The sequence below is a fragment of the Equus caballus genome, chromosome 11, assembly GCF_041296265.1.
Source record: "Equus caballus isolate H_3958 breed thoroughbred chromosome 11, TB-T2T, whole genome shotgun sequence".
NCBI lineage: Eukaryota > Metazoa > Chordata > Mammalia > Perissodactyla > Equidae > Equus > Equus caballus.
Genome location: NC_091694.1, coordinates 16,774,188 through 16,794,994, shown reverse-complemented (window position 1 = coordinate 16,794,994; position 20,807 = coordinate 16,774,188). Strand labels below are relative to the sequence as shown.

The window sequence follows — 20,807 nt, the reverse complement described above, 5'->3', positions numbered from 1 at the left end:
CTAAAACCATCGTCATCCCAGGAGGACTGTGGGCTTACTCAAAGCTGTGCAGCCCTGAAGAGCAACATCAGAGGCTGTGTGCGTGTGTGTGCACACGTGTGCATGTGCATACAGGGGAGGGTTGGAGGGAGTGGGGAGGAGAGACAGACTTCATAAAATAATCCAGTCAATCACTAAACAAATAAAAAAGCAAATAATAATAATAAACCCAGACAGGGATGACCAGTACCCAGAATTGCTTCAATATATTATCTAAAATCTCCAGTTTCCAACAAAAAATCAGGAGGCATGCAAAGAAACAGGAAAATATGACCCATACGCTAGAGGTGGGGGCATAGACAGTAGAAACTGCATATGAGAGTGACCAGATTCAAATCTAACTAAAACAACTTCAAAGTAGCCATTATAAATGTGTTCACAGAATTAAGGAAAACCATAATTAAAGAAATGAAGGAAGGTATGATCACAATATTGCATCAGATAGAAAATATCAATAAAGAGAAAAATTATTAAAAAGGACCAACTGGAAATTCTGGAGTTGAAAACTACAAGAGAGGGCCCAACAGTATATTTGAACTGGCAGAAGAAAAAATTGGAGAACTCAAAGATAAATTGACAGAGATTGTGCGAGATGAAAACAGAGAAAAAAGAATGAAGAGAGAGAATTTATCTAACATTTCAGACTGGATTATTATGGATAATATACTTTCTCTTTTTTCTCTTGACTTTTTCTTTTTTTTTAAAGATTGACACCTGAGCTGACATCTGTTGCCAATCTTATTCATCATCATCGTCTTCTTCTTCTCCTCCTCCTCCTCTTCTTCTTCCTCCTCTTGCTCTTTCTTTCTTCTTCTCCCCCGCAAAGCCCCCCAGTACATAGTTGTATATTCTAGTTGTAGGTCCTTCTGGTTGTGCTGTGTGGGACACCACCTCAGCATGGCTTGATGAGTGGTGCCATTTCCGTGCCCAGAATCGGAACCAGTGAAACCCTGGGCTGCCGAAGCAGAGTGTGAGAACTTAACCACTGGGCCACGGGGCTGGCCCCTCTTGACTTTTTAAATCAGCAATAAGTTTTACCAAGATATGTGATCATTTTTTCTTTCCATACCTCTTATAACATCTCCTACATTTGCTTTTCTTATTGAGTGCTTTCTTTAAAAAAACCATTTTCAATATGAATCTGTGTGGTGAATCTTAAACCTTAAATCCCTGAGAATATTTTTATTGTGTCCTCATGCTTAAATAACAATTTGTATGTAAATTTAAAGTTCTTTTAATGTTTCAAATAATATTACTCCATTGCCTTGCAGCATCTGAAATTATTGTTGAGAAATCTGACGTCAGTCTGGTTTTTCTTCCTTTATAGATGACCTACTTTTCTTTCTGAAGGATTTTAGAATTTTATCTTTTTATTTGATATTTTTAAAATTAGTATAATGTGTCTAGGTTGGGAATTTTCCTTATCTTTTCCAGTTGAATCTTTATGAGCACTTTTAATATAAGGTCTTTCATCTTTAATCTTGGAAATTTTAATTCATTATTTCTTCAAATAGTTTCTCCTTGCCATTTTTATTTTCTCTCCTCTGGAACTCCTGTTACCCAGAGATTAGCACTCCTACTTCTATATTCATATCTCATAATTTTCCGTTTTCTTCCTTTTTGTTCTTTTCTGCTGCCCTCTGAGAGAGTTCCTCAATCTGACCAAACAGCCCACTAATTAATTTTTCAGCTATTTCTATTGCACTTGTGGGGGACTGGAATTGGCCACCCCAAGATATGTCTCTTTGGCATAAGGATTATTTGGAGTTGGTTACTTTTAAAAACTGCAGACAGGAAAGAAACTGAAAAGTAGAATTTACTTACCCTTTGTTAAGAGACATTTACATTGTAAAGGAAATCTCATCTGTAAAGGTGTCTCCCTCTCTGTACCAGGAAGAAGAGGGGATGACCTTATCTCTAGAAACTCTTAATCAATGTGGAAGGCAAGGACTTAAATCTGCATAATGATCTTACTCTCATTTACTGTACTTGTCTGGTAACCTCCTGTAGCTGACTCCCCCCACCCCCCACATCCTCCTTTGTCTTTAGCTGAAGATGATATTTAAGGTGGTGGCTTTGGCCATTTTGGCGAGTTGCTCAGGTTGCCTGAGCCTCTCCCATGTATACATGTTATAAAGCTCTGTTTAATTTTCTCCTGTTATTCTGTCTCATGTGAATTTAATTCATTTTCCAGCCAGAAGAAGCCAGAGAGGGTAAAGAAAATATCTTCCTCCCCAACACACTCTATCCCATCTACTGTGTTTCTTTATTCAAACTTTTTTATACCTAATATTTCCATTGATTCCTTTTGTACTTTCTTGTTCTTATTACATTTTGCTAATATCATCCCTTCTCTCTTTAAGTATATTTATCATGCTTATTTTAAATTCCTGGTCCTTTTATTCCAATAATTCTGATTCAAATGGTATATATTATTCAGTTTGTTTTCTTTTGAAGTAATTGTACTCCTCAAGTGACTAGTTACTTTGGTTCTGTGAGCCCTTCTTCTCTTGGGGGATCATTACTGTGTTTGGAATGTGCTTTAGGTAAAGGCCAATAGTCAGGTTCCAATCCACATCAGCCTGTTGTGTTTAAGGAGAAGGCAGAGAGCCCCAGGCAGTGTTGATCATTTTCCTGAGTTGACACTGTTCTAGGCAACACCTCTGGTCAGAGTTTCACCTTTAAACTCAAAGAGAAGTAGAACTGGAAGAGGGCAGTCTATCTAGATTGCAATCCACCAGCCCTAATGGTTGAGGAGAGAAGTGGAGAATAAAATACCTGAGGGCAGCTTGTCAATCTTCACCTGTTTACATTAGATCCTCGCTCTGGCAGGATTTATGTGCTGTCCTGATATTACCTTCCAGATACTTGCACCAGTGGTTTAGGATTTTGTTGCTGCTATCTGTAACGACAGGAGTAGGCAGTGATAACTTCAGGGTCATAGTACAGAAAGGCAAGGGCAGAATTTTTCTTTAATGTTTCCCCAGGTGGTCCTTTCCTGTCACCTCTTGTAAGCCCTCCACTCTAGGATACATAAACACACACTCACACCACTACAGCTTTACATTTCCCAAGGGTTTTGCTGTGACTTTTCACTTAGTTCCTAAAATCCAAGTTTTCACTTAGACTTCAGTTTCTTCAGAGTTGGTCTCTGGGAAGGGAGCCAGAAATCCATGCTAGTTCACCAACTATATGGGAATAGAAATCAATGTTTGTATTTCTGTAAAATATGAAGCCTGTGATGGCAACAGATGACATCTCACTAAGGGATTACCTTGGAGAAGAGTTTATTTTCATGGGCTTCTCAATGGAAATATCTAAAACAACATCCATTTGATGTCACGCGAAAAATATATAGAAATTCTCAATACTGACATTCAAAGACATCCTGTCATAGTCGTTAAGTTTTTTAGCTCAGGAATCCGCAATCTCTTCACTCATAAGTCCTACTAGATCTAATATAATCCTTGAGAATATTAATATGCATGATCTTAAGCAGAGGAGTAGAAAAGGAGAAATCAGATGAGAAAGGTATGGCCAGGTAACACTAACAATTGTTTCCACTGTCCAAAAAAAAAAGAAGAAGAAAAGTGGGTAGATTTCCTATCTTAACAGCTTTCTGCCCTTGGCCTAACTCTTAGCTGGAATATAAATAGAAGAAATTTGAGTAAAATTATAAGGATTGTTCCTTCTGGAAATGTTGGGTTTTTAATTATTTCAGCAGGTGTCCTTTTCAATTACTGTGTTGTGCTTTATCTTACAGCTGCTGGAAAGTTGTATAAGCATAAGTTGCTGGATGGCATAAGGTCTCTCAAAGGTGAGTTAGAAGTCAGGTAAAATTGAGACTGTTTATGTTTTGCACTTACTTTTTAAAAACTGCATTTATTTTTAGTGATGTCAAATTTGCCAATCTAACCTGTTTGTTTATTGTTTTTGTCTCATCGTTTTCTACTTTGAACATAACCACCTTTGAAGAAATTACTTTTGTCTCTGTCATTACATTTCATGTCTTATTTTCTGAATAGACTTACAAAGCCACTTTCTTACCAGAATTCATCAGACTTGCCTATTTCTTTAGTTTTTTCCATATAACTGTCCCATGAGAGCTATAATCAAATCCTCTGGACAAAAATGAGGAGTAGGTTCTGTTCTTAATACCTGTGATAGCTCTTTTCACTTAAACAACTTTACTGTTCCTTTGATTGTTCACCCTCTAATCGATGCATGGACATGCCTAGCATTTTTCACTTTGTCATTATTGTTTGCTTTTTTCATTCCCATACTCTTTTTTCCTAAGGAGTGGAGCTTGATGTTAATAAGCTAGAACCCTTCATGGAAAATATGGGCTTTGAGCTTGAAGAAGAAGAATTCCAAGACCTGCTAGACAGCCTGTCCATTGATGGTGAGCTGCTCTTTCAGTGAAATTTTGAGTTCATGTATGAGAATTGCTGAGAGTTTATTTATTTAGAGTTGTGCAAAAACATTAAAAAACAAAGAGATGAAGACCCAATCCTCAAGAATTCGTCAGTTCATACAGTGGACCTTATTAAGTACCTACTATACATAAGCTGTTAGTAATCTAAAAATAAAGATGACGGGTTCTCTGTCCTCTAGGAGTTCACAGTCTAGTAAGGAGGTTTACATGCTGGCAGGTCATCATAATACTATGTGGTTGTGCCATAATACTAAAAATGTATTCAGTAAGATTCTAAAGGAAGGAAGAGCTAGGTTTGCTGGGAAGGAGATCAGAGAAAGACTTGTCAGAAGATGTGCAGAAATTCTCCAGTAAAAAAGACATTCCAGATGAGGAAAGCAGTGCATACAAAAACATAAAATCATGCAAAAACGCAAATATTAGGAGAGCAGCAAGTATTCCCTTGTGGCTAGAATGTATGCTTCATGTTATAAAGTGACAGGAAACAAAGCTTGAAGGGTAGGCTGCCAAGACCAGAAGGACCTTAAACTAGACTATGGAGTTTAGCCTTCATCCTCTTGAGTTAGTTTTGGTAATTTGTGCCTTTCTAGAAATTTGTCCATTTCATCTAAGTTTTCTAATTTGTTGACCTGAAGTTGTTCATAGTATTCCTTCATAATCCTTTTAATTTCTATAGAGTTGGTGGTCAGGTCCTCCCTCCTGATTTTGATCTGTCTCTTTTCTCTTTTGTTTGGTTGGTCTAGCTAAAGGTTTGTCAATTTTGTTGATCTTTTCAAAGAACCAACATCAGTTTTTCCTACTGATTTTCTGCTTTCCATTTTATTAATTTCAGTTCTAATCTACTGTTTCCTTCTTTCAGTTTACATTGGGTTTAGTTTGTTCATCTTTTTCTAGATTCTTAAAATGAAAATTTAGGTTATTAAGTTGAGTTTTTTTTCTTTTCTAATATTGGTGTTTACAACTAAAAATTTTCCTCTAAGCACTGCTTTAGCTTCATTCCAAAAATGTTGATGTGTTTTCCCTTTCATTCAGTTAGAAATACTTTCTAATTTCCCATATGATTTCTCCTTTGATACATGGGTCATTTAGAAGTGTGTTTTTTAATTTCCAAATATTGTGGATTTCCCAAATTTCCTTCTGCTGTTGATTTTCAGTTAATTCCACTGTAGTCAGAGAGCATACTTTGTATTATTTCAATCCTTTTAAACTAGATGAGACTTGTTATATGGCCTAGCATATCATCTATCCTGGAGAATGTTCAATGGTTGAAAATATTGTTCAGTCTTTTTTATCCTACTGATTTTCTGTTATTCCATCCATTATTGAGAGTGGGATATTGAAGTCTCCAACTATTATACTTGAGTTGTCTATTTCTCCCTTCAATTTTAGCCTTCATCCTATAGGCAGTGGTATATCTAGAGTATTTCTCTTTGGGAAGTCAATGCCAATGGAAATGTAGAAGACATTTTTGGAAGCAAAGACTTAAATTTAAAAGATATTGCTATAGTGCAATAAGAGATGATGTGGGCCTGGGCAAGGGAAGTGAACTTAATGATAGATAAGAGACTGATTTGGGAAAGATTCTAGAATTTAAATTAATGGGGCTTGGTGACTGATTGCATGTGAGTTATGAGAAAGAAGAAATATTTTAAGAAGATGGAGATCTCTTGGTGGCTAAGTAAATCATATCATAAGCCAATTTGAGAATTCAGGAAGAGGTTCAGGTGACAATGTCAAGAGAATAGTTTTAGTTTTAGATGTGTTGAGTTTGAGATACCTACAGTACATTCAACTAGAAATATGTATGAAGATGGTTGGAAATGAATACTCTAATAATTCATCTCATTTATCTTTACCTAGGATGTTAGCAATCCACAGATTTTGTAAAACTTAGCATGTGCCAAAGCAGTGATGACATTATTAGCAAACAAAAGGAAAAGCAAAAAAATAAATAAACGGAGGGAATATTTGATAAGCAAAGTTTGAATGTAAGCAAATAGAATAAGGAAGAAAATAGTATTAAGAGAAATAGAAAAAAAGGTACGTAGAGTAAATTCTGAACTACCAGAAACAAGCAGCTCAAGATGGAAAAGAGCAATAGTTCCCAAAGTAATTTGCCTTTATATATCAATCACGCCTAGCATATGTTAGCATGACCTCACAATAGTGAGACCTACAAGTATCCACTAGGAAAAGTTTCCAAGATAACGACCCACTTGAGAAAAACAGCAAAAACCTGGGATTCATCTCACTGGTTCTGCTGATTATATGGCATTGTGGAAAGAGTTTGGAATTTGGAATAAGACAGACACAGATTAGAATTTCAGCTTTGAAAATTCCTGATTGTGCAAGATTGGTCACATTAACCCCTCCAATTCTTAGTTCCTTTTGTTAAAAAGAAAATAATAGCTACCTTTCATAAACGTTGCAGTTTCCTAGCATAGGGTTTAACACATAGTAAGCATTTAATATTAGCTTTTGTTACTTATAAAAGTAACAACCAATATACATTCATTTCAACACAATGGCACTTAATTATGCCTTTGCCATGGCCAGAAGAAATTAAATTTTCCACAGGATAATTTTTTCTTTATTACTGGAAGTATAGAATTTCCCAGTATTTTTTATCTGCCTGTGAAAGGATGTAGATGTTTTTTGTTTTCCCATTTTCCAGGTATCTTGAAACTTCACTGGAATGCTTCAACAGTGATTTTGGTTGTGGAAGTATCAACTATATCCCTGAGTACTACTTTTCAGGTCAATGAGCCCACAGGAAATAGCATTAGAGACCTACTTCAGGCTATTCATAAGTCTTCTGTGGTACTAATTGAAATACATGAGAATGGATAAGACATCTATCTGTGAGGCACTGACCATCTATGAGGCTCTTCCCTCTAAATACCCCATTTAAGAGGAAAATACAGGGGCTGGCCCAGTGGCGCAGTGGTTAAGTTCACATGTTCCAGTCTCAGCGGCCCAGGGTTTGCCAGTACAGATCGCGGGTGCGGACATGGCACCACTTGGCAACCGCCATGCTGTGGTAGGCATCCCACATATAACGTAGAGAAAGATGGGCACAGATGTAAGCTCAGGGCCAGGCTTCCTCAGCAAAAAGAGGAGGACTGGCAGTAGTTAGCTCAGGGCTAGTCTTCCTCAAAAAAAAAAAAAAAAAAAAAGGAAACTACAAAGTAAAGATTAAAAAATACAAAATTTTTAAATTTTTTAAATTAAAGTTCAATTAAGTTGATCAAAGTTCCTTTTTTGGTATTGAGTGTGTATAGTGGAACAACACAGCTAGTTGTCACCTGTGGACTGAGTACAGAAATAGGCATTATTAATATTCCAAGTCATATCTTTCCTACTGGAGCATTTGCCCTTTTTAAGATGCTTGTCAACCTTATAATCAACAAAACAGAGTTCTTCCAGATCTGAAAGCAAAGAAGGCTACTTTTTAAATGTCAGCCTAGCACTCTACTATACGAAGTTTATCTTAGTAGAATAAAAAGTGATGTAAGAAGTATGAAATTAAGTATCCTTTTTAAAATCAGAGCTTTATCTTTCCACATTTTCCATTTGGAATGAAAATAGGCTAAAATTCTAGAGCAAATCATAAAAATTTGCAAATTTTGTGTTTTACTTCATTGTATCACATTTATGTCTTTCTTCTATTTATATTATTGTTTTTATGCATAAAATTCTGTCTTCTCTTACAGATGAGGGGATGGTTAAAATGAGTGTGGTAATGGATAAAGTAAATCTTTTTACAGGTAGGTTAGATTTTTATTAACACATTGTTGAGCATCTACTGTATCCCAAGTATAGATCTACAAAAACCAATCTTCCAGGAGCTTATGTAGTTGGGGCAAGAAAAAAGACATAAATAACTGCAGTAAAACATTATAGATGCTATTTTAAAGACCTGTACAAAGTAAAGAAGGGGCAGAATGGTCATTTTCACCTGAGGAAGAAAGATTGGGAGATGCTTTAATAGAAAGGACAACACATGAGCTGATCCTTGAAAGGTGAGTCAGTTTTGCCAGACAGAGTAGGATGGCCCTTCTTGAAAGAGGAAAAACTATAAAAGGCACGAAGATGAGAAACAGTATGATGCTTTAAGGGAACTAGAAAAAATTGGCATAGCTGGAGAATAAAGTGCTGTCAAGAGTTTGGCAAGGAATAAACTTACAAGTCAGGAACGGGCTGAATAATGGCTCCAAAGATATCCCGGTCCTCATCCCCAGAACTTGTGACTGTTCCCTTGTATGGCAAAAGGGACTTAGGAGATGTGATTAAGGATCTTGAGATGGGGTGATTATCCTTGATTATCCAGTTGGGCCCCAAATGTAATCACAAGTATCCTTTGAAGATGGATGCAAAGTGAGATTTGATGACAGAAAAAGTAGAAGGCAATGTGACAATGGAAGCAAGATGCTACACTGGATGGAAGAAGAGGAATGAACCAAAGAATATAAGTGGCCTCTAGAAGTGGAAAAAGCAAGGGAACAGATTCTCCACTAGAGACCCCTGAAAGAACCAGCCCTGCTGACACCTTGACTTTAGCCCAGGGAAACTGATTTTTGGTCTTCTAACCTCTAAAACAGTAAGAGAAAAAATCTGTATTGTTTTAAGCCACCAAGTTTTTGGTAATTTGTTACAGCAACAACAGGAAGCTAATATAGGAGACAAATCATGGAGGGCCTTGAATACCAAATAAAGGAGTGTGAATATCATTCTGTGTGGAGTGGAGAGTCATTCCAAGATTTTATGCAGAGGCCTGTGTGATTAAATTTGCAGATTAGAAAGATTACTCTAGCAGCAGTATAAAGGGTGGATGGAGGTGTGTGGGCAAGAATAGAATCAGGGAGACCAGTTAGGAAGAAAACTGCAACTGTACAAGCAAGAGACAATAAAGAGCAGAACTAAACCGTTATCTATGAGACTTGAGAGGAAGGGACATATATAGGAGATGTTAGAGATATAGAATCTATAGGAGTTGGTTACTGATCAGATATGCAGATAGAGCAAAAAGAGTAAAGGAGGACTTCTTAGTTTCTGAGTTGGATAGTTGAGTGGGTGATAGTGACATTCACCAAAATAAGGAATTCAGCTAAATAAATTTAGAAGTAAAGATACAGTTCTGGGGCCAGCCCCATGGCTGAGTGGTTAAGTTTGCACACTTGCCTCAGTGGCCTAGGGTTTCACTGGTTCAGATCCTCGGCGTGGACCTAGCACCACTCATCAAGCCATGCTGAAGCTGCATCTCACATAGCACAACCAGAAGGATCTACAACTAGAATATACAACTATGAACTGGGGGCTTTGGGGAGAAGAAGAAAAAGGAAAAAGCAACAGATGTTAGCTCAGGGACAATCTTAAAAAAAAAAAAAGAAAGAAAGAAGATAAAGTTTCCATTTTGGTCATATTGAGTTTGGGGTTCCTGTGGGACATCTAAGGGAAATTGAACCCTAGGCAGTTGAATATCTGTCTAAGAATCTGAGGCTACCTCTTTTTCTGACACAAGCAGACCTTAAGTCAGGAAGGATACAGATATAGAGAATCTGGATAGATGTGGGAGTAAAATTCAGAGGAGTTACCTAAAAGTTTCAATCTTCTCTGTAAAGTAGAAAACAGAATTATCCACTAAAAGAAAGGGCACAGTGGTGGGGTAGGGGACTTCAAGGAAAGTATTGATGATTTCAGATAACTTTGATAGGGAATAGGAACTAGGGTTGTTGAGGAATATATGAAAGCATTACTAAGAAGTGCCAAGAGTCTAGCCAAGGTCAGATATCATAAATAAGTAATGGCAACTTTTCATATAATTATGATATTCTTCAATTGGACCAAATTAGGAAATTCTTAAAGCTGTTATGCCAAAAGAATGAAAGAATAAAGACATTAAATGTGTAGTCAAGGGAGTGGTCAAGTGGTCCAGGGTGGTTAGGGAAGAAAGTGAAGTTGTGATGGAAATTATGAACTTGTGGAAAAATTGGGGAGGAGGGGAATGAAAGTCCCTGTAGAGACTACAATGGCTGTGGTAGGGGTAAGGAAGTGAAAGAAGTGGAAGAATATGAGGTTTTGGCCTTAGTTAGGCATGTTAGAATTTAAGATTTTAGAGGTAAAGCATTTCCAGGTGATGACAAAATCCAGGATATGGCCATGATAGTTAACTAGTATGGAATCTAGGAGCTAGTCATTGAAGATAAGGAGATTAAATAATTTGGAGGCCAGGTTGTTGATATAGAAAAGGATGTAGGATATAGAAAAATAAGCAGCTTTCTCTCAAAAAAAAAAAAAGTAATAGAAAAGTCTATTAAGAAGAGGGAAAGTTCAATTGGGAAAGAAGGTGAGAGTCTGTAAAAAGACTAAAGATATAGAGAAATTCATATTTAATGAAATATGAGTCCAAGAGGACACTGTGGGAAGAGCTGAAAAGAAAACTAGCAATGGAAAGAAAAATCAGAGTGGTAAAACACAGAATAGATTAGAGAATATAGACATTTTTAAGAGGCTTACATTTTGAAGAATGGGAATGATTTCGAAGAATGGGAAGATGGTTAGACTGATAATTTTGAGGCAGAAGGCCCATGTCTGTTAAAAGCCTGATCAAGTTAGCAACTAGGAAGTTGCTCTGTTGGGCCTGAAGAGTTATTCCCTTGGCTGGTTACAGGGGGATATTAGAAGCTCCTGTAGTCGAAGTCTTCACAGGAGAGGTCCAAAGCAGCTTGGGGAAAACAACCCTTGTGCCATTTCCCCCCAGGCACTTCTGCAGAAGATCAGCTAACTCCCAGACATTCTCCTCCCAATGGAAGCACTGCAAGGTGGTTCCAGAGGACTAAACACAGAGTTTTCTTTTGCCAGAATTGGAAATGACTAGGATATACAAATTGTGTACCTAAACTGCTTCTTTTTTTCCCAGCTTTACTGAGATATAATTAATATATAACATTATGTAAGTTTAAGGTATACAATGTGATAATTTGATAAGCATATATATTGAGAAATGTTTATCACAATAATTGTTAACACATCCTTCACCTGACATGATTACCATTTTGTTTTTATTGCTAAACTGCATCTGCAAGCTAGGGAGAAGATTCATCGTGAAGGAAAGGTTCATGTAGCCATCCTCCAAACAGATTGGGAAACGGTTCAGGGGGCAAGGATAAGTGGTGCTTTCCACCCTCATAACCAGGAGCTAAAACCAAGTCCATTACAAAACAAACTTGTTAGCTTTGTGTCTTACCCATGCTTGTGATAGTTTGGTGATCCCCTGTCTGTTTCACTCTAGCACTTTACATTAAAGCCCTAAGAATGAAAAATCTCTATGTGCTAGTTTTCCCAGCACGAAAAAGAAGCAAGCTGGGAAGACTGCATCTAACTTCCTAGCCACCCTTACAGAACCCCAAAAAGTATACTGTGTGGTAGTAGCTGCCAAGATAAGAGCAAAGCAAGGCCACCAAATCCCTGAGGCAGACAGAGAGCCAGGCTGGGTTAAGAAAGAAGCCCCTGGAGAAAAGCCCTGTATAGTTCCATGATATGTAATTAAGAAGACTCTACAAAACCAAGATTTTAATGTTTGCACAAAATTATATTATAACAGCAGTTTTCTTTATTGATGCGTTCTCTCACTCTACCTATTTACTACCTATTTACTAGTGAATGTTTGCATCTACTGACTCATAGCCTAAATTTCGTCATCATTGTTTTAGGCAAAAAGCTCTAACATTATGTCTTAGCAATGGCTGGCATTCTTGCCAGCTTTACTGCATGTTTAATCAGCAAATTCCATATAAGCGTTTTCTATAATATAGAATCATCATTCTTCAAATTTTCAACCATTGCCACGTTTTACTTTTTAAAGGTGAGAAGGTTGATACTAGTAACCTGGAAACTTTTCTGGAAAATATGGGGATAAAGCTCACAGAAGATAAAGGCACAAAACTACTGAAAAATCTTCCAGTTGATGGTGAGCATTAAAAATACCACAGTGTAAAAAAAAATTTTTTAAACCACAGTGGCCTTCAAAGAAAGTTGAGTATATGGACTTTTGTGACTCCCTATTTAAGGAATATTCTATGCCCCCACCACCACCAAAATGATTTCACCAAATTGAGAGCTGTTTCCATTCCTGAGTTGTATTCTTGAAAGTGAAATAACATAAATTTCTAGAATAAAACGCTTAAAAGTCTATGTTTATGAAATTATGCATGTTTTATTCTATTTTTAAATAGCTACATTGGTGCCTGAGACTTGAATTTTTCCCTTTCTTACAGCCAAAGGAAGGGTATATATGAACAGATTGATGAAAGAATTAACATCTCTTGAAGGTGAGTGAGAAGTATGATGAAAAGGCAGGTAAAACGAGGGTCATTGAGTTTTGCTTTTATTTTCAAAAACTCTTCCTATTTTACAATTTTCAAGTTATTAATCCTGCTGTCCTGTTTATTAATTCAGTGTTTATTCTTTATATGCTTTAGGCACATTAAGTCACCAAAATGGTTTAACTACAGTAAACCCAAAAGCAGTGGTTCCAAAAAAAAGTTGTACATCAGAATCACTAGGGGAAAAAACAATTTAGCATTCAGATCACTAGGCTCCCTTCCAGTCATATCGATCTTGAATTTCCAGAGATAGTACCTAGAAACATATGTTATTAAAAGTTTCCTAGAGGATTATGATAGAGTAAATCCATTGATTGGCTGGCTGGTTGGATAGATGGATTGATTGATTTATAGTTCTCCGTTAATTTTTCTGTTGTTAGTGCCATCAAGTTGATTCTGACTCCTAGGGACTCTATGTAAAACCGAGCAAAACCCTGCCTAGATTTTTTTTTGTACCTTCCTCTCATCTGCTGGCACTATATCGGACAGTGCTCTGCTGCTATTCATAGGGTTTTCATAGCCAATTTTTTCAGAAGTGGGTAGCCACATCCTTCTTCCTAGTCTGTCTTAATCTTTAAGCTCCTCTGAACCTTGTCCACCGTGGTTGACCATGCCAGTATTTGAAATACGAGTGGCATAGTTTTCAGCATCACAACAACATGCAACCACCACAGCATGACAACCAACAGATGGGTGTTGTGGTTCCCTGATCAGGAAATGGATCCAGGCCACGATGGTTAGAGCACTGAATCTTAAACACTAGACCACCAGGGCTGGCTCTCCACGAATTTAGCAAGTTTCAAATCCTACTGTGCATATAGTTTATAAAGGTTGATTTTAATCTTTGCCATGACTCACCAGATCCCCCTAACTTCTCACTTTCTTCTCCTGAAAGTTTTCCTAAAATCCATAACAGAATCCCACAGATCAGGGTTTAGGAATTCCTGACTTAGACACCAAAATCACATTTACTTGAATAGTTTAATTGTTCTTTACTCTTTGTTCTCTATATAGTGTTGATGCCTAAGCACGAGCTAGAATGCCCACTCTTCACATCATTACAAATATTTCTCATATCCCATTCTTTTCTTTCCTAAGGGACGAAGGTGTCTTCAAATAAAGTGGACACTTTCATGAAAAACATGGGAATTGATCTCAAGGAGAAAGAAATCCAGGAATTGAAGGACCATCTACCAGTTGATGGTGAGAGATTTAAATATCAGTATACCTCTTAGCAAAACTTTGGACCTGAGGCTAGTATCAGGGCTGGAATAACTTCATATAGGATGTATATGAAGAGAAGAAAAAGAAAGAATGAGGCCTTCATCATAGCTACCAAACTGAGCCCAATGACTATAACTTGGAAAAATTGACAAGAATGCTGCCCAATATAGGTGACAAGTGTCACTCTCCACAGGAAATGCCAGGGTCTAACGAAAATACTCAAGGTTTTAATCTTTGAGTCCCTACTGCTAACCCAGCATTAAAAATCAATGACCAACACTTAGATAGTCTTGACATGTGCAAGGCAAATTTCTAAGTACTTTAAATATATTGTCTTTTCTAATCTTCCAAACAACTCTACAAAGTAGGTTCCATTTTTACCGCCATTTTACATATAAGGAAACTAAGGCACGGAGAAGTCAAGTAGCTTGCCTAAAGTCAGAGAGCTAATAAATGGTGGGCAGACAATCTGGCTCCAGAAACTGTTTCTTAACTACTCTGCTATACTGCCATGAACCACTAGAATTAACAAATTTAAGAAGGTATATAGTAATGTTACCAATTGAATTAATCAAACTTGGCAAAAGTTAGACTGCTCTTATGCTTGTAGAACTGAGAAAAATTCATCAGAAAATTTTGAAGGATATCTGTCCCCTTGAGGAAGTAGTAAAGATACAAGATTGATCCAACAATAAATATGAGCTTGTCTAAATCAGAAGTACCTTTCATTCTTTCATTCCATAACCTTTAATTGAATGTCTGTGATGTGTCAGGCACTGTTCTAGGCCCTTGGGACATTTGCCTTAATAAGAGGTAAGCAGTTTTTCCAAATATGACTTTTCCTTTGGTTTTTTAATCCCTTTCATCACTCTTTTAATCTACCAATGCAATAAATATAGATATTTGTGGTTATCATGTTTTCCTAGTATCCTGAAACAGGAGAAAAGATATCAGGACAGTGATTTAAAGTGTAAGGCTGTTGATCTAATTCTTGTGCACTACCTTGTACATCTGTGAAATCATCTGAGATAGGATGGAAAACTGTTTCAGGGGCCCAAGGGGCCTCGGTGGAGGTAATTAGAGACATACAAAGTAAAGGAATCGTGGCATTTGTCCTTTACAGGCACAGACTTTTACCCAATAAAGGTTCTTTCCTATCCTATTTAAAAGTTACAGTATAATACTATTCATATTAATAATAATAAAAGAGTATAAAACTATAAAAGAATACCAATGAACTATTATCATAATTGAAAAGATATAGAAAAAGAACAAGCAAGGATGAATTCTGTGTCCATGAACCTGGTATACTGGTTTTAAAGCTAATTCATTCTCTTTGTGATTTTTTTTATCTTAAAGATAATGGGAAGATTGATTTAAATATGTTGATGGATGAAGTTAAATATGTTGCAGGTGAGTGACATGTTACAATGAGGATTATATTACGTGGTCTTAAAGTTTTATATGGAACTATATTTTTAACACGATAGTCTTTTCTCCCTTCATTCATTCATTTAACAACTATTTATTCAGCACTTACTACATGCCAGGCATTGTTCTAGGCACTTAGGATATATCAGTAAACAGAACAAAGATCATTGCCTCCCCATGGATCTTACAATCTTGCAGAAGAAACAAGCAATAAACAATAAATGTAATAAATAAGTACATTATATAGTATGTTAGACAGTGATAAATGATATAGAAAAAAATGAAGGGGCCAGCCCGGTGGCATAGTGCTTAAGTTGCCACACTCCACTTCAGCAGTCTGGGGTTCACAGGTTAAGATCCCCGGTGCAGACCTACACACCACTCATCAAGCCATGCTATGGAAGTGTCCCACATACAAAATAGAGGAAGATTGGCACAGATGTTAGCTCAGGGGCAATCTTCTTCAAGCAAAAAGAGGAAGATTGGCAACAGATGTTAGCTTAGGGCCAATCTTCCTCACCAAAAAGAAAAAAGAAAAGTAGACTAGAGCAAAGGGACTGGGAGAGCCAGGTATGTTGGGACACTTGTAGTTTTAATAGATAATCAGGCCTCCCTGAGAAGGTGACATTTGAGCAAATACTTGAAGGAGGTGAGGATTTTGGCCATGTAGGAACTTTTAGAAAAAGAGTGTTGCAAGCAGATAGGACAAGGACTAAGGCCCGAAGGCAGGAGCATGCCTGGAGTATTTAGGGAACAGCAAGAAGGCCAATGTAGCTGAAGCTCAGTAAGTAAGGAAAAAAGTAAAAGGAGATAAGAAGTGAGTGGTGATGGGTGTAAGATTAGTCAGGGCCATGAAAGCCCTGCCAGGACTTGAGCTTTTTTTCTGTGAGAAATGGGAAGTCATTGCAGGGTTTAGTGCAGAGGCATGATATGATCTGATCTATATTTTCTTCAGATCTTTCTGGATTCTGTATGGAGAATAGATGGGGAGGGGGAGTGGAGGGGAAGAAACCAAAGGTAAGGAGAGGGAAACGATTTAAGGGGCTTTTAGAGTAATCTGTGCTAGAGGTGATGGTGATTCATACAGGGTAGAAAGCAATGAAAATGATGAAAAGTCGTTGGATTCTGGATATATTTTAAAAGGGGTCATTGTAATAATGGACGTTAACTAGACTTATTGTGGTGATAATTTCTTAATATATACAAATATCAAATCATTATACTGTATAACTGAAACTAATATAATGTTACATGTCAATTATATCTCAATAAAAAATAATAATAAAAAGAGTCAACAGGATTTCCTGATGGATTAGATATAAAGTACTAGATAAAGGGAGAAGTCAAGAATGATTCTAATTTTTGTCCTGAACAACTGAAAGGATAGACTTACCATTAACTGAGATGGAGAAAATTGCTGGAAATAGAAGTTGGCTGAAAGAAAATTAGGAGTTCAGTTTGGGACATTTTGAGATATCTAACATATGCCGAAATAGAGATGTCAAGTTCAAAGCTACTAGACAGTCACAAATTCAAGGAAAATATCTTGGCTAAAAATATATAATTGAAAGCCATAGGTGTATAAATGGTACTTAAAGCCATTAGATTGAATGAATTCACCCAAGGAGTGAGTATAGATGGATAAGGGAAAAGAACTAAGGAGTGAGTCCTGGAACACATCAACATTAAGAGGTATTAAAGGAGGCCAAGAAGGAATGGCGAGTGACGTAGGTGGAAAACCAAGAGAATATGGTGTCCTGAGAGCCAAATAAAGGACATTATATTAGATTGGGTACCCCCAGATACAAATCCTGAGATAAGGATTATGCATGCAGGTAGTTTACTTGGGAGATGAGCCCAGGAAACACAGAGGGGAATAGAGAGGCAAGACATGGACGAAAGCAGTGAATAAAGTTTGTATTTATCAACCAAGTTACCATTGAAGGTAACTGGAACTTAATCCCATTGGGGAATATCTGGGAAATGGTATAGAACACAGCCTCAGAGAGGATTGAGGAAACTAAGTTATTTTTACACCAACTCCTATCAGTCGTTGGTCGAGAACTGCTCAAGGGAGAAGGAGGCAATATTACTCTACTGGCATTTCCAGCCAGCTAAGCATAGGCAAAGCAAAAACTGGCAGCCAAAGAAATCTCTCAAACAAAGAGATTTGAACTGAATCCAGCAATTGAAAGTTGGGATAGCATGCAGTGAAATGGTAAGGGTTAAAGAGATGTGATCGGGACACCTGCAGGATCTGCTATAAATACCAGCCAGGAGGGCAAATCAACACGGTCAAACGCTGCTGATCAAGTAAGATGAGAACTGAGAATTGACCATTGCATGTAGCCACATGGAGGACACTGGCGATATCAAAAGAGAAATTTCAGTGAGGGTGAAAAGAAGCCAGACCGGAGTGAGTTTAAGAGGAAATGGGAGGATAGGATTTAGAAAGTGTGAATATCTGAGGAATTTTGCTGCAAAAGAGAGTAAAGAAGTGGAATGAAGGGGAAAGTAAATTGGTGAAAGTGGTGCCAAGAGAAGGCTTTTTTATTTTTATTTGAAGAAATAAAAGAAGTTGTGATCAAATGGAAAAGGAGGAAGTGGTGGTTTGAAAAGAGAAGATTTGAAGTAGTCAGCAAGAAGAGCGAGAAAGTTAATGAAGTAGCAAATCATAGTGTGATTGCCCAGCAGAATTAAGGACCCTCTTGAGGTTCACGATCATCAGTTTAAAATAAGAACAGTCAACATAGTTCACTTCAGTTCTAGTTCAGCTGCATGGCTGCAGGCACAGAGTAAGCAAAAGCTTGGACTTAACCAGGAATAGAGTTTTGCCAATGAGTGTATTGAAAGCAAGAGTAGAGCAATTTAAATCCAATCTTCAACAAAATTTAAGCACACCACTTTCTTTGCTCACCATTGCTTCTTACTTCTCTTTTTTGGGTTCACTTTCATTCTTCCCAAAGTATATCTTTCTTAGTAATTTCAACAAGGGTCAGTCTTTGTCTGAAAATATCTTCATTTTATACTCATCCTTGAATCATGATTTGACTAAGTCTAGACTTGTAGACTGTTATGTTACCTTAGAACTCTGATGTCTGCTGCTAGTATCCCTGAAGAGAGTGTAATGAAACTGGTTCCACAAAGCGGAAAAAAGCGAAAACTGGATTCAGCCGCTGCTACAGAAGGAACTTCATCTACCAGTCTTTCAGACTCTCTCTCTCTCTAGCACGCCCTTTTGGCAGAATTTAGTATGGAGCCAGCTGTCAAGACAGAAATGTAGTTTACAGCGTCCCAGTCTCAGCATCAGAAAGCAGAGTATGAAGGGGAGGACTGGAGCTGAGAGATGATAACTAAATAGCTGGAACAGTCTACACTTTTGGCTACTCAGCTACAGACCCTTCTACATATGTTTGAAATTAACTTCCATATAACAACAAAACAAGTCTATATTTCCAACTAATAAGATGCAACTATTCATACAAATGAAGACGTCCTCACTGTCTCCCCAGAATGAGGAGAAGCAAACTTCCAATAGTCTGTCTCTGGGAGACAGTCATACCATCTCTGAGCTATATTAATTACTTCCCAAATTTAGTTACAGTCCCACCTGAATATCCTGTTATCTAAAGACTAACCTGTAAAGTTAACCTACAATCAAACTTGTATTTAAATTAAAAAGGGGGGAAAAGAGAAAAAGAAAATGCACAACAAGATAGATAGATAGATAGATTCATATATCCACTTGTTTTCTGGCCTCCATTTTTGCCATTAAAAATAAACTATAAGTCTTCATTGTTTATTTATAGTTAAATCTCTGTTTCTCTTATAACTCTTAAGATTATCTCTATCTTTGAAGTTCTCATTATCGTGTGCCCAAGTATGGACTTCTTTTCATTTTTCCTGCTTGGAACTTGTGACTCCTGAAACTGGACATTGATGCCTTTCATCAGTTGTGGAAATTCTCAGCCCTTATGTTTCAAATATTGTCTCTTCCTTTTTTTCTCTTTTCTTACTTTTGGACTCCTATTATATGTATGTTGGACCTTCTCCTTCTGCTCTTCATATCTTTTTTTCATATTTTTCCTTTTTTTACGTCTTTGTCCTAATTTTTGAAAATATCTCAAAGTTCTCTTCCAGTTCGCTAATTCTCTTTACAATTGTGTCTCATACTATTTGTCCATTGGGATTTTAATTTCAATAACTATATATATATATATATATATAGTAGTTGCTTTTTTTTTCTCTATTTTATTTTTTGTTGAGGTTGTGATAGTTTACAACCCTGTGAAATTTCAGTTTCAGTTGTACATTATTATTTGTCAGTCACATTGTGGTGTACCACTTCACCCTTTATGCCCACCTCCCAACCCCCTTTCTCCCTGGTAACCACTAATCTGTTCTCTTTGTCCACGTGTTTCTTTGTCTTCCACATATGAGTGAAGTCATACAGAGATTGTCTTTCTCTATCTGGCTTATTTCGCTTAACATTGTACCCTCAACGTCCATCCATGTTGTTGTGAATGGGATGAATTTATCCTTTTTTATGGCTGAGTAGTATTCCATTGTGTGTGTGTATGTGTGTGTGTGTGTGTGTGTGTATACACCATATCTTCTTTATCCAGTCCTCAGTCGATGGGCACTTAGGTTGCTTCCATGTCTTGGTTATTGTGAATAATGCTGCAATGAACATAGGGGTGCATGGGTCTCTTTGAATTGCTGATTTCAAGTTCTTTGGATAGATACCCAGTAGTGGGATGGCTGGGTCATATGGTATTTCTATTTTTAATTTTTGAGAAATCTCCATACTGTTTTGCATAGTGGCTGCACCAGTTCACATTCCCACCAGCAGTGTATGAGGGTTCCTTTTTCTCCACAACCTCTCCAACATTTGTCATTTTTTGTTTTGGTTATTTTGGCCATTCTAACGGGTGTAAGGTGATGATATATGGGCCATCCATATATCTTCTTTGGAGAAATGTCTATTCATATCCCTTGCCTATTTTTTGATTGGGTTGTTTGATTTTTGTTGTTGAGTTGTGTGAGTTCTTTATATATTACAGAGATTAACCCTTTGTCAGAAATATGATTTGCAAATATTTTTTCCCAGTTGGTGGGTTGTGTTTTTGTTTCAGTCCTGTTTTCCCTTGCCTTGTAGAAGCTCTGTAGTCTGATGAAATCCCATTTGTTTGTTCTTTCTATTGTTTCCCTGTCTGAGAAGACATGGTGTCTGAAAAAATCCTTTTAAGACTGATGTCAAAGAGTGTACTGCCTATATTTTCTTCCAGAAGTCT

The 20,807-nt window shown here is 37.1% G+C and overlaps 1 protein-coding gene across 2 annotated transcripts in view; it reads left to right on the top strand.

Moving 5' to 3' along the window:
- The window catches only part of EFCAB3 (EF-hand calcium binding domain 3), a 498,542-nt gene that overhangs the window by 406,052 nt on the left and 71,683 nt on the right, over positions 1–20,807 (top strand). For both annotated transcript variants that reach the window (XM_070227127.1, XM_070227129.1), the window contains 7 exons: positions 3,803–3,856; positions 4,337–4,441; positions 8,188–8,241; positions 12,339–12,443; positions 12,751–12,804; positions 13,957–14,061; positions 15,442–15,495. In XM_070227127.1, the coding sequence (XP_070083228.1) occupies positions 3,803–3,856; positions 4,337–4,441; positions 8,188–8,241; positions 12,339–12,443; positions 12,751–12,804; positions 13,957–14,061; positions 15,442–15,495 (531 nt within the window). The remainder of the gene's footprint in view (positions 1–3,802; positions 3,857–4,336; positions 4,442–8,187; positions 8,242–12,338; positions 12,444–12,750; positions 12,805–13,956; positions 14,062–15,441; positions 15,496–20,807) is intronic.